The 13,655-nt window shown below is 46.4% G+C and overlaps 1 protein-coding gene across 1 annotated transcript in view; it reads right to left on the bottom strand.

The window, feature by feature from the left end:
* The window catches only part of KCNK9 (potassium two pore domain channel subfamily K member 9), a 119,288-nt gene extending 110,079 nt beyond the window's left edge, over window positions 1-9,209 (bottom strand). The window contains exon 1 of the mRNA XM_077808825.1: window positions 8,927-9,209. Within this exon, the coding sequence (XP_077664951.1) occupies window positions 8,927-9,209 (283 nt within the window). The remainder of the gene's footprint in view (window positions 1-8,926) is intronic.
* Between the last annotated feature and the right edge of the window lie 4,446 nt (window positions 9,210-13,655).

Here is a 13,655-nt window from a genome sequence, read left to right as displayed (position 1 = left end):
AAAGAGCTATCATTTTCAATGATGGCAGAGCCTAAGAGACCATCTGCTGCCTGTCATATCCCTATAACCCCACTGTGAGCGTTCTCCTCTGCAAGATGCTCTTCTCGGTTGTGCTGCTTCAGGATGACCCAGGAATCAAGTCACAGGACAATATAAAATTATTTCCCTCTTAATCACCCTAACAAGTAACGAATACGTACATGCCCCTTCACGGGGAGTTGTCATCCATTGTAATGCCCTCATCATCTCAATAACACAAGCATTTAAAAAAAATCGAGAGAGAGCCTATCACCCCTGAACCAACTGAGTGTTGCATAAGCCTGCTGTGGCAATCTGCCCGACATTAAAAAAATGTTTATGTAATTCTGCAAAAAAAAAAAATGCCAAGCAACTTGGAGGGGTGTTTTCTTTCCGGAAGCAGAAAGTGCAGATCAAGCTTTTAAAAAAAAAAAATCCACTCTCTCAGCTGATCAGATGAGGATGTTAACAGTCAGGCAATGGGGAAAGAACGCATCATATTTTTTTAAAGCAACTGCAAAAATAAGCATCAAAGCTCTTCTTGCAGGTTTCTCTCTGTCGAAAGTTGACGATGTAGCTTAATCCCCCACTCCTTGGAAAAAGGTTCACGCTAATCCTAGCTGTAAACTCCAAAGACAACATAAGCTCAACCTCAGCAAACCACATATGTTTCTTTGTTGTTTTTTTGGGGGGGTGGGGTGGGGGAAGTGCATCTGAAAACGGCACTTGTACAGCAAGAAGTCATAACAACAGGTCAATAAATTGCTTGTGTTCCCTTCTTTTAATGTCTGTTATTTGCTTTACACTACAGAGAATTCTCTAGGAGTTTGACTGCTACTGAATGTGACTCCTTGGATCATGGAATGCATGTTGAATAAGGACCTGATCCAAAGCCCACTGAACTAAATAGGAGTCTTTCACTGGCTTCAGGGGGCTTTAAGTGAGGCCCTAAATTTCCAGACTCCTAGGATCCAGGTAATATAAGCATAGGGTGCCACCGATGATCTACTACATACAATGAACATCTGCTGTTCAACCTGTTAGATCAAGTCAGAAGCAGAGAAGACTATAACTGATTAGCTCTGCATCACCAGCAGATGTCTTTGATGGCTAACTTGTATTAGGGGGAAGATGGAGAATTCATCCAGCCACAACCATAACAAAGGCGGGGATTTTCAATAAAAGTCACCTAGCTCTTTAAGCCTTCTTTTGAAGATCCCTCCCCAAAATAATAATAAAACAGAATAGTACATGCCCAGCTCTATATAATATGGCTGTATTTCCACGCACAGATTCTGCTGCTATCCAGAACCATGAGACCCAAGTTAGAGAAGCTTGTTTATAATACCACGAACCCACAACGAATGTATGCCTTTGGTATATCCACATTCAGGGGAGGTACTATTTACCTGCATATAAACTAGGAAAGCCTGTGTGGTGTTGTGGTACCATGAAAAACAACTAAATATCAAGGCCCTAAAATTGAGACATCCCTCAAAATGCAACCCAGGAAAATTTCTAATGAAGGGTTTGGGGTTTTTTTTGAATGATTCACAAACAAAACTGGACTTTGAATGAAAAAGGCCTTTGAAAACATATATTTAACTGTGACAAAAAATGTTGACATTAAAGATTCATCATGTTTTCCAAGCCCCCACCCCACAATAGATTAAGGGATAAAATAGGATAACACATACTGACTATGCTATTGAGATATAAAAATGAAGAACTGTTAAATGGTAAGATTAAGGGCTTTGTTAGCTAGATATTAATAAACTGTAATTATGTATAAGGAACGAGTATAGATAAGGTAACACTTCGGCCAAAGCGTTGCCTGGCATGAGTGATTTGTTTAAAATGACGTTATTGTTGGCGAGATAAGTAATATGTCATGCCAGAAGATGTAAGTAAGACCTACACAAACATGTAATGATAAATATAAAACACACTTTGTCTGGAAAGGCTCAGGAACAGAGTGACTTAGAACGACGTGACCCAAAAAGTGAAAAACCAGCAGGAAAAATGCAGAAGTTGGGTCAATGAAGGCTGCACATACATCGTGTACGGGATACTTAAAAAAACCAAGGGGTGATGTGCTAAAAGTTGATTGGATAAAGATTAAGTAATCTGTAATGTAGAAATGTATAAAACACCTAAGTGAACAAGGCCCAGATTGGAAAAAACACGGATGCAGAAAGTGAAGGAATGGGACTGAAGGACCAGACCAAGGGATCAGAGAAGGCAATGGCCACCATGGAATGTAAAAGAACTTCCCATGCCGAGAATGTGGTAACTTGGGCCCATTTACCTATTCCATCTTGTCTGTTATTTGCTGGCATCAATAAATTTGTCTGACAATAATTCTGTCTGAAATTGTACAAATAAAGGCAAAAATTGATTAAGCCTAAATCAGGTGGATTTAGGAGACAGTTTCACACTTTCACCTCCAGCCGTGGTTTGGAGGCATAAGAACAGGTTTGGGAGCCAGCTCATCTCCAGTTCCCCTCCTGGCTCTGCTACTGAAGCAGTGTGTGACTTTAAGAAAGTCACTTAAGCTTCCTATCTCTCAATTGAGGAGATTTTTTACAGAATTTACCAGTCCCACAGAAGTGCTGTGAGGGTTAATTACTGAATGTTTGTATAGCACTTTGAACATGCAAGGTAATATATGATGTTTGTTATTCATGTTACAATAAAGCATTGACCACATCCATCAATGTTTACCAAACAATGGACCCCACCACAAGGGTGTGAGCTCCTCCTCTAGGGAGCCAGCGTCCTCAACTCCTTCTGCCTTTGACAGGAGTTAAAGACACTTAGTTCCTTGCATGAAGCAAGGATCAGATGAAATAAAAACAATGGGCTTGGTCAAGGGCTGTCTTTCCATTGGATAACTTTCCTTTGGCTCAAGTCCTGTATGCACAGGAGCCTGATTCTGATCCCACTGAAATCAATGAAGTTTTGCTTTTAATTTCAATGGGATCAAGAGCAGGTCCATGGTTAAATCAACCATGAGCTGTCTCTTGAGCTTCTTTTTCTCCTCCCGTATTTTTCTTCCTCCCCGCTTCTTTTATCTTACCCATCAATGCCTCTGCTCCTTCTCTTCTCCCCCTTCTTTTTCCTTCCTTTACACCAGCTTGATAGTTTGTTCATTTGTTTAATTGATTTCCATCACAAAAGGTGCACACTCTGATTTATACTGTGATTTTGTTTTGGCATTGCTTAGTTATTGCAGAAAGTGAAGTACGGGTGTACAAACACAGACACTTATAAGCCATTCCTAGGAAAGGTGCACAAGGAATTCATACACTTGATGTGAGAATAGAAAAATAACCGAGGAGTATATTCAATGACTATACAAGAGAGAAAAACAGAAAGTGTCACTTAAAAGATTGTGGGCTTTCTTTCTACATGGGAAAAAAAATGTCGTCCCCAGCCATTTTGCCAGACAGGGCGGAAAACATTTTCACCCCTCCCCATCCCCAGTGACCAAGCCAAAAAAAAGAAGAAGCCCCAACCACAGCCAACAGATCAGTGGATTAAAAGAAAGAGGAAAAAAAACTTGCAGAGGTATAAAGCCCCTTGGAAGATGGCACCCAGGGTGGCTGCCCTGCTTGCCTGCCCCTAGAACTGACCCTGAGCCCAAGGAGCATCAGAGTTTGCGAAAAATAGAAAAACGAAGAAAGAAGTGAAGAAAAATTAAAAGGAACAGAAAGGCAAGGAGAAGCAAGAGAAAGGACACCAAATGCTAAATAATAATAATTATATCAGTCACCCATTTGTCAGATTTGTATCAAAGAGATCTGGGGACAACTATCACCAAAGAATGGCTAAGGGACTTTTGGGTGTTTCAGAAACCCAACTGCAGCCTATTATTGTATATATAACTTGGGTATGTTATCCTGGGCAAACGTGGTTTAAGATCAATCTAAATTACATTTCAGCCTTCTTCGGAAACCGTTTTAAAATGGGTCCTGCTAACGTGACTGTAGCAGGAGTGTGGACAGGATATAACTATGAAAAAAACATTTTTCCTTTAAGAGACTGAAGAATTGTCTCTAAAAACATGTTAACCAAGTTGTGAACCAGCCACATTAGCAGAGAACTATTTTTAAATGGTTTCATGCAGTTGGAAATATAGTATAGATAGGCCTTTTAAGATTCACTGAACCTATTCTACAGTTGTACAGATACCTGGAGTACTACACTGTGGCTGACTTAGCATGCTTGTGTACAATGTGATCATATCCACAGAGTTCTGAAAGGTGGCTGACCTCCTCTTTATTATGAAGGTGCAATCGACAGAGACTACAAGTCTTAGCATCTAATACTTTGGGCCAGATCTTTCTGGCATGAATTAGCAGAGTTTCATTGACTTCATTGGAACTATGCCCATTTGTACCACAAGTACATGTGGCCCTCCTTCTTGATCTGAGTGTATTAAAGAGGAGAGTGGCTCTAATCTGCTCTGTTTTATTTAAATTCGATATGGCCTTCATGCTGATGGCAAGTTGCTGATGCAGCCGTTGGCTGACCAAAGTATGGATTTCTTTGTTCTCTCACTTCCAAGACCTTTCCATACAAGGATCGCAATGCACTTTACAGAAATTAAGCAAACAAATCTTACCCATCCTTCTGCGATAGGTATTATGCCCATTTTACATATGTGTAAGTTGAGGCATAGAGAGGGTAAGTAACTTAAATGCTGTCCTGAACGGAAATGCATTTAAGCATGTGTTTAGCTACTTTCTTAAATCTGGGGCCAAACTCTCTGTGAAGCAGCTATCTGTTGTTTGCAAAGAATCCCTATCAGTGGGAACATCATATACTGGGTATTGCAGATACTGTACATCATTCTCCAAAAACACCACATCTCTGTTGATCAGAGTGTTTCAATCTCTTCTCACAGTAGGCTATGGACTGAGTTCAAAGAGTCAGAAAGTCATGAAGCTAGAAAACCAGCTCTTTTGAGACTCCCACTGCACATCACATGCCATGTCTGCATTCAGCTCTCATTACTTTATGCAATCACTTCTTTTTTCCAAAAAAAAAAAAAAAAAAAAAGAACATCCTCAATCTGTTCATAGCTTTAGTTCATTTTAGGGCAACAAACAGCTTTCAGTTCTTTACAATCCACACAAGCCTTCAGAAATATTCAGTGTTTACTAGAACTCTGTAGTGTTAAATCAAATATGACTATCACCCTTAAAAGCATAAATGATGGAGTCGTAGCTATACTAATAACATATTTTGACAGTGTCACCACCTGCCTAAGTAAAACAGTTTACTCACCACTGTAAACCTGGAAGATGGAGTCACAAGTTACCAGAATTTCTTTTCAAAAGTTGGCATTGTTATTCGTAATACACAGACTCTTGATTTACTCAATGGTATAAACTACAGTGTACCATTTCAGAGATAAACAGCTGGAAGGAATACCAGATTCATTCACTCTCTCTCTCTCTCTCTCTCTCTCTCATATCCTCTTGGCCTGATAGCTGGAAGTGAACGGGAGTTGATATTAACGCATACTGAAGTGAGAAGAATCCTGAATAAAATCAGTAAGTGTTAAGAGCCATGAGTGTCTGATTACTTCCTTTGACCATGTGAAAACTTTCTCATAATTCTAACATGATGAAAACATCAATAAAAAGGATGTTTCTATTCTGCCACTGGATTTTAAGAATAGGGTTACAGAAAATTGTGATGTTTGCTCCTGCTAATTCCTTGCTAGAGATATTAGAAAACAGAAGTAAAATAATCTTCCCAAATTCAGTTTACAATATCTCCTGGGTACAGAATAAAAATCCTCTTTCCATTTACTTGATCCTCTCAGATTCCTTTATTTAGAAATGGGATTGAGAAGCTACGCAGACCATAACTACGACTGCAAGCCAATAAAAATAAAATGATCTAGAGAATACAAAATTAAAAAGTTGGCTAAATCTTACTACTGCACCTGACTTGGAAGGTTTTTAATTATTTATACTTCAGTTAAAATAGATCTTTAATGATCTATACTTAAGATGAAATCATGAGCTGGGTTTCTTTTTATTGTGGAGTCAAAATTTGGCAAAATGTGGATACTGCAGGACATTTGCTGCAGGGAGCTGTCCAATTCAGCACCATATTTGTACAGTAGACATTCAAAATGAAGCTCAAAAATACAAGTCAATCCTGCTTTCATTTGGGTCCTTTTTCTACATAAATTGTCTCTACCAGGCTGAGATAGTAATTGTGATCATCAAAACTAATTTTACAGGGGCATTTAATGACTGGGCCCTCTTCATTAACACTGTATGTGTTTCTTGAATTCTACCTGGAAGGTTTTGAAGGAAGAATGAGATGTGCATGCAAGCAACGTGTGCAAGTCTAGAATGAAAACAGGAATAGCAACAGAAGATTAACCTGAACAGTTAATATTCCTGCACAACCTAAGAAACAATACAATAGAGGGAAAATACTTTGGTATTTCCTTTCCAGGCCCAAGAACTTCTTAAGTAGACAAAAATTTAAAATGAGAAGCTTTTTACTGGAAAATTAATCTTTTTGGATGAACCAGTAATTTATCCACACTATTTCATCCACTCTAATTTTTTACAGACAATTGTTATAAAAGATAACATCACTGGGCAGCTTATGTTTTGAATGGATTATGTGAAAGACAGTAGAAGAAAAGTGCCTTTAGTAAGACAGATATAGTAACTAATTTATTAATAAACTTTTGGAATAGTGATTACTTATCCTGCCAGAGAATACACTTATAAATACTTGTTAAGATATCTCCACATTGTGTCTTTCCACTGCATTGTTTCTTCCAGCACTTAACTACTGCTATAGATATTGTAATGTTAAAAGAATGCTGACCTCCCAAAGTGCCTCAGCCCACTGACAAGAATGGGTACATGTCCAAGGCTATTGATTTTCTTAAATGTATCTAAACTCTTCATTTTAGAAAACACCTAAGCATCCTGTAACTGACATTGTTGACTTAATAAACTTCAGCCTTCATTTTAGCAAAAGAAATTGGACTCTTCTGTATTTTTCATTAAGTCATTTCTATTGTACCTGAAAGGAAAACATCGATCCAACTTTCCTCAACTTTGGAAACAAAAGCAAGTTTTGGTTTGTTTCCAGGCAAAAAAAAAAAAAAAAAAAAAAAAGCACACATTTACAACCCTTCATACCCATCACCAGCATAGCTTAGTGACTGTGAAAATATTTAACTGTTGTTTACAGCAGGCATACAATATACAGTAAGTCATATAATAATCCATATGGACAAGATACTTCAATGTTTTAATAAGGCACAAATAACTAAAAGATGCAAAATTGGGGAGAAGAAAGCCCACTGAACAAAACAGGAATCTAGTTCTAGCTTTATAGAGTGTACACAATAATGGTCTGTTGTATGGCCTCATATGAAATATTTGTGTTTTCTATTCATAAAAAGATGTCTGGCAATGGGAAAAAAAACTAATCAAAAAATCTCATCACCTCCATAAAGAGAACTAGGCTTCACGCTGTCAGATGATCTTTCAAGGAAAATGATTCACTGCCCCAGGTAAGAAAGTCAAAATACAGATGTAAGTAAACACTTTTTCCTGACAGCTCAAAGGAGAGTGGATTGGATATTCTGCTGAAAACTGACAGTATCTTCAGGTGGTAATGTGCAAATTTGTTGTAACAAGCCCTAAACAGTCAAAAGATAGTGTCTGTCTTTATTAACAACAGTAAGCTGGTCTTTCATGTCCTGTTCAATATAATGCACTATCAACCATTCACTGAGCTGAAGTGACCTTCTCGGATCTCCACAGATGTTAAAGAAGAACATGTCCTGTGAGGACATATTAGCTGCCTCATTAAATGCAGCCTATTTAGTATAAAACAAGTAACGATGTAAACACCATACAGACCAAAGCAACGGTTTTAGACATAGTTTTGTCTGTAGATTGCCGTCTACCTACTTGTTTTATTTCAGGAAACAAAACTTTGTTTGGAACATGCAGTTTTACTGGAGTGAAATACAGAACTGCAAAATAGCCCTTAGCTTTGTCAACATATTGTCACTTGACAGTCTCTGGAAACTTCACGTTGAAGTGGAGTAATGAATAAGGGCGAGGGATCGCCTTTATGTTTGTTTAATTGTTTACCCCCCCCCACCCAAAAAAAAAATGCAGGCTTGGGTGTGACACACTACTGTGGCCTGTCCAAGCACCAGTCACTGCAATTGCAAAATAAAATTTCAGGAAAATAAGGGTCGTGAACAAGACAGCCACGGATAGAAACTACAACTGTATTCAGCGTCTCCTAGCACAGCACCCACCCCTACCAACGCAGTTTGCAAATAGAGAGAGATAACTTTTCCCATGACTAAATGAAGACTTATGATTAGCTGATGCAGGCTTCACTGCCCTCATCCTCAAAGAGCGATTTGCGTGAGTGTCCCCCTAAGTCTCTGAAGCTTGCAAGTGAAGGAGTGCCCAGGGTACAGTAAGTCGCCAAGCCAGGAGTTGCAGAGCAGAATGGGTTGCACATCCCAGCCACCTGCCTTGAAGTTCCCGAGCAGAGTTTTAGCATTTATTATCCTTCTCCTCCCCTTCCCAAGAGAGAGCATGACTCTAGCTTGGCAGTCAACGCCAGCCCCCTTTCTACCCCCTCACCCAACTTCAGACACACTTTCCAGGTGCAACAGGACAAAGGCTGCGTCTTGGGGTGACGGGTGGGGACACCTCAAAGCCCCTGGAAACAACACTAGCTACCCACCACAGGGATAGGCGGGGGAAGGGGTCCTGAGCGACTTCTGTCCTGTTTAACCCTTTGCACCCAGTAGCCCCAGCCCTGGGAGCCCCTGGCATCACTCGGCCAGGCCAGGGAGCGTGCGGGACCGGGCAGTCCGGGCACTCACCGATAGTCGTGATGACCGTGATGGCAAAGTAGAAGGAGCCCGCGAATTTCCACTGGACCCCGGCCCGGTGGGGCTCGGACTGCATGATGACCAGCTCCAGCTGCCGGTAGTCCTCGCTGGTGATGTTGTACTTCCCTTTGAGCCGGATCTCCTCGGCTTTGAGCTTCTCCTCCTCCCGCAACTCGTTGTCGGACTCCAGGGCATCAAAGACGGCGGCCCCGACCAGCAGGTAGGTGAACGTGCAGATGATCAGGGACAGGGTCCGCACGTTCTGCCTCTTCATGGCCGCCAGCAAGGGGCGAGTGAGGGGACCATGTCCCCCCCTGGCCGTCCGGGGATCCGACAGGGTGCAGCAGCCGCAGCCGGCGGGGGGGAGCTGCAGGCAGCAGGGGGGCAGCCGCAGGGGGCGGCGGCGGCTCCCAAGGCTCCGGGGCGGCAGCTCCCCGCCTCCCTGCTCGGGCTCCTGGGAGGAAGACAGGCACAGGAGGCTGCTGGAGCGCCTGGACCAGGTGCCCGGCAGCCGGGAAACTCTGCGCAGGACCTGCCCAAACCAAGCCGTCCCAGTGCGCAGGGCCATCCACAGCACCCCCTTAGCGCCTGCAAACCAGCGCCTCCCTCCCCGCTGCCTCCAGGAGTGGGCTGGGGGGGGGGGGGAGAGACGAGCCCCACCGTCCTGGGGAAAGAGGAGGGGAGGACCAGTCCTCGAGTGCTGGCGAGGAGAGGCTGAGCAGCACGGGAGGCGGGGGGCGGGGGTGCCAGGCGGGGAAGGGCCGGGGGAGCCACCCAGCAGCAAGGCAGACGCGGTGCGAGGGGAGGCTGGGTTTCTTCTTCTACTACTACAAGTTTCTGTACTCAGGCTGGCGAGGGGGAGGGGAGAAGGGAGGGGGAGGGAGGGGGTTAGGGAGCAGCATCCCCAGCGGAGCTGCCGCCCGGGAGGAAGGGGAATCGCTTCTGGAGGAAAGGCTGGAGGGTCCGCAGCGCCGATCACGCCAGCTGTGCCCGGGAGGTGGGGCAGAGGCTTGCCCGGGACCGTCCCACTCCAGCGGCTGCGTGCGGGGAGGAGGCGTGAGAGGAGCCCTCAAGGGCAGGCTGGCGCAAGGCACCCCGGCGCCAGGGCTGGAGAGGCCAGCCCCAGGCGGCGGGTGCCGGTCCTCTGCCCAGACCGGATCGGAGCGATACTCCAGCCCCAGAGCACGCCCCGGGCACTCACAGGGCTCCGCTGGGTTTCATCGCGGGGACCAACTTCTCTTAAAAAATGAATTGTGCCTAGCTAAAGGACTCAAACCGGGCGCTTTGCGGCCTCGGCCCTCAGCCGCTCCCCGCGGAAAGAGCCAGGCTGAAGTCAGGTGGCTGGAGACAGCCGATGCTCGCGAAGAAGATCTGGAAGTCCAGCCCGACTACGAAGGAGACCGTGTCAGACGTTAGCCTGTGAGTTTTCGGCAGCATACCCAGAAAGCTGGCTTTCCTTGCTGGGGGGGGAGGGGGGGAGGAACAAACTCGGGGGTGCAGCTTCCTTCCTGGGTTCAAACCATCAGAGTAACGCACCGCCGGGCAGGAGGGTCCCCTGGGCCACGGAGAGGGGCACAAAAAGCCGAGGCGTTGCCCAGGGTGGAGGAAATCAGCAGCCCACCTGGCCGGGGTGGCGGCGGGGACAGGCTCGGAGCAGACACAAGCCCATCAACCTGTCTGGCCCATGGAGGTGAAGCATCAGATCCCAGGGACGCTCATTCCATCCTTTCTGCTGAGGGCAGGAGAAGACACCGAAACCGTCACCCGAAAATACAAGCGGAGCGAGGGGTGTCGCCCCCTCCCAGCCAGACCCCAAAACGGCCACTTGCTCCCGCTCCTGCCCCGCTGGGTTTCTTGGACCGATGCCCTTTTAAAAAGAGCAATTCTCCGCCTCCTCCCAAGCACTTGACAGCATCTCAGGGAAAATCAAGCCACTGCTCCGAAGCATGTCTCTCGCTCCAGGCAGGCAGGGGGAACAGTTCCCAGGCTCACCAACCTGCGGAGGCTTTTGTGAGCTGCTGGGGTGGGTTTTCCCCCTATTAACCCGCTCCTTCCCGAGGCACTTTTTATGCTCCCCCTCCCCAGCCGCTCTGCGCCCACCCTGCCTGCAAGAGGCTGGAGCGATGTGTTGCTCCCCTTGGCTCTCTCCTGCCTTGCACCATCGCATGCGACTCGCTCCCGCTGGCTCTGTCCCCTCCCCGCCCCGGGTCCCCTCCCCCGCTGTGGCCACTCCCAGCCTCCTCCTACTATGCTCAGCCTAGCGGGGTTTTGCTGGGAGCCACGCACCACGTGGGGCAGGTTTTCCAGGCGCGCTCCCTTCCTTCTTTCACCCTGGCCATCTTCCCGGGGGGGGGGCAGAAGCAGCAGAAAGGGAGGAGTGGGGGGAGACCCAGCTCTTGCTTCCCTTCCAGACTGCGCTGGATGGAGACGACGCTTTAGATCTTTGCCATGCGCTGGGGCCAGGAGTGAAACCAGTTTCAAACGCGCGCCGCAAAGTTCTCTGCTCCGCTCAGCTGTTGCTAAGCGGCGTTGAGACCACATCCCCCCCCGCCTGCAGCCCTGCTTCTCTGGGCTAGCTCTCGCCGGATGGGCTCGGCGTCTCTCCCCCAGCCCCGCTCCGCTCCTTTGCTCAGGTGTGTCACCCTCAATTCCTCACCCCAGGGGCCCCCGTGGAAGGCGGGGCTGATCGCTCTACCTAGGGAGGCGGGACCGGTCACCTGCAGCAGGTGAACCGGGCACTGAATAAAGCAGAAGTTACCCGCTAGGTGTGTCCCCCCCCGCCCCCCCGCGTGGTGGTAATTGCGGGGGGCAGCCGGCGGAATCACAGGGTACACCCCAAATCAGACCTCGCGGGGCGCTTGGGCCATATTACGGGCGGCGCGCTGGGTGAAATAAGCCCCTTCGGTAAATACAGGGGCTCAGAGGAGCCGGCTGTTGGTGGTGGTTAAATAAAGCAAACCCCGTTATAGACCCCGGGGCCGCCCTGCGATTAGCGCAATTATGAATCATGACCGGGCGTGGCTGCCCACGGCCCTTTGCCAGGCGCTGGGAGGAGCCGGGATCTTGCGGGGTGGCTCAGCACTTGCCCTCATGTGGAGCTGATTGGACCCAGCCTCTCTCTCCCACTGGCACCTCCCTTTCCAAGGGGCACCCAGCAGGGAGGCAGATGCCACTTGGCTGCTGCCCTCTGCCCAACGGGGAGGGCACATGTCACCGTAGAATCAGAGTATCAGGGTTGGAAGGGACCTCAGGAGGTCATCTAGTCCAACCCCCCACTAAATCATCCCATCTACTTGAAGGCCATTTTTTGCAGCGCAGATGGGTTCTGGGGCCATCACTCAGTCCAGCTGCTAGCCAGAGAGGCAGGGTGGGCTTATGAAGAAAGCCCTGGGCTGGGGTGCAGGCAGTGCTTGGCCTTGCTGCAGACTCCCTGTCTGCCCCCTGGGGAACCCAAACTCTTCCTGCCTTAAAGCCCCATATCACACTGCTTCACTGCTCCCGCTCTCCCCAGGTCGGTTGGGATTTTCAAAGGCAGGCAAGGGAATGAGTTGATCACAGGGAGTGGAGTGCCTAATTTATTTAGGGAAACTCTTCAGGACAGGGACTCTCTCACACTGTGTTTGCATGGCCCCTCGTACAATGGAGTTTTGATCCAGATCGGGTCCTCTAGGTGCTACCCTAATCCAAATAAATAACCACCACCCTATTTATTCAAGGCTGACAAGGTCCCATACACAAAGACAGAGTTGGTCAGGGGATAAAGAGAAGAAGCTCTACCACTGCAGTGTGCTATATGGTTTTAATGTTGATTTTCATTTACTTAAAGGCATGGTGATGATGCTCATCGCAGATATTCACGAATGAGGCTTCACAGTGTTCCAGGTTTCTGGATACAGGCAAGTCAGTATGAGATTTCCAAAAGCTTGGGGCATTCTGAAAATCCTGCTATTCTTACATGGCTGAGGCAGGTTTATTTTAGTATGTCTGATTTAGGGCCAGAGCCTGAGGTGTTCACTCAAGTCAAACTCCCCTTGATTTCAATGGAGACTCTGGAATTTGGGCCTTAGGATGTAAGGCTGGGATTTTCAGAAGAGTGTAAGGGAGTTAGGTGCCCAATTCTCATTGAAATCCAATGGGAGCTGGACACCAAACTCCTGCAGGATCCTTTCAGAGTCCCAGCCTATGTTCCCAAAACCTTGTCTTCCTCAGTGCTTCCACAGTAACTAGGACATTGTGTGGCTCAATGGATGATGACCAAGATTTTCAAAAGTGACTAGTGATTTTGGATGCTCACATCTGAGACAATGTGTTAAGCACCCATCCTCTGAAAATCAGGCCCTTGTAAGGTGTCTCAAGCTGGGATCTCAAAAAGTGAGACACCAAAAATCACAGATTTCAGTGGTAGCCGTGTTAGTCTGTATCAGCAGCAAAAATGAGGACTCCTTGTGGCACCTTACAGACAAGCACATTTATTTGGGCACAAGCTTTCGTGGGCTAGAACCCATTTCATCGGTGGGTTTGTTAGTCTGTAAGGTGCCACAAGGACTCCTCGTTGCTGGGTTATTTTTTTTAAAAAAATCACAGTCACTTTTGAAAACCTTGGCCAATTAGTCTCGTAACTGAATATGCTGTGGGATTAATTGATGGGCAGAGTAATATTTCATTAAGGTAAAATCTTTGTCATGGCAGCTTACACACTTCCACATCCATAACAACGACA

Source organism: Eretmochelys imbricata, chromosome 2, assembly GCF_965152235.1.
Source record: "Eretmochelys imbricata isolate rEreImb1 chromosome 2, rEreImb1.hap1, whole genome shotgun sequence".
In the NCBI taxonomy this organism is placed as follows: Eukaryota; Metazoa; Chordata; order Testudines; family Cheloniidae; genus Eretmochelys; species Eretmochelys imbricata.
This window is presented reverse-complemented; position numbering and strand designations above follow the sequence as displayed.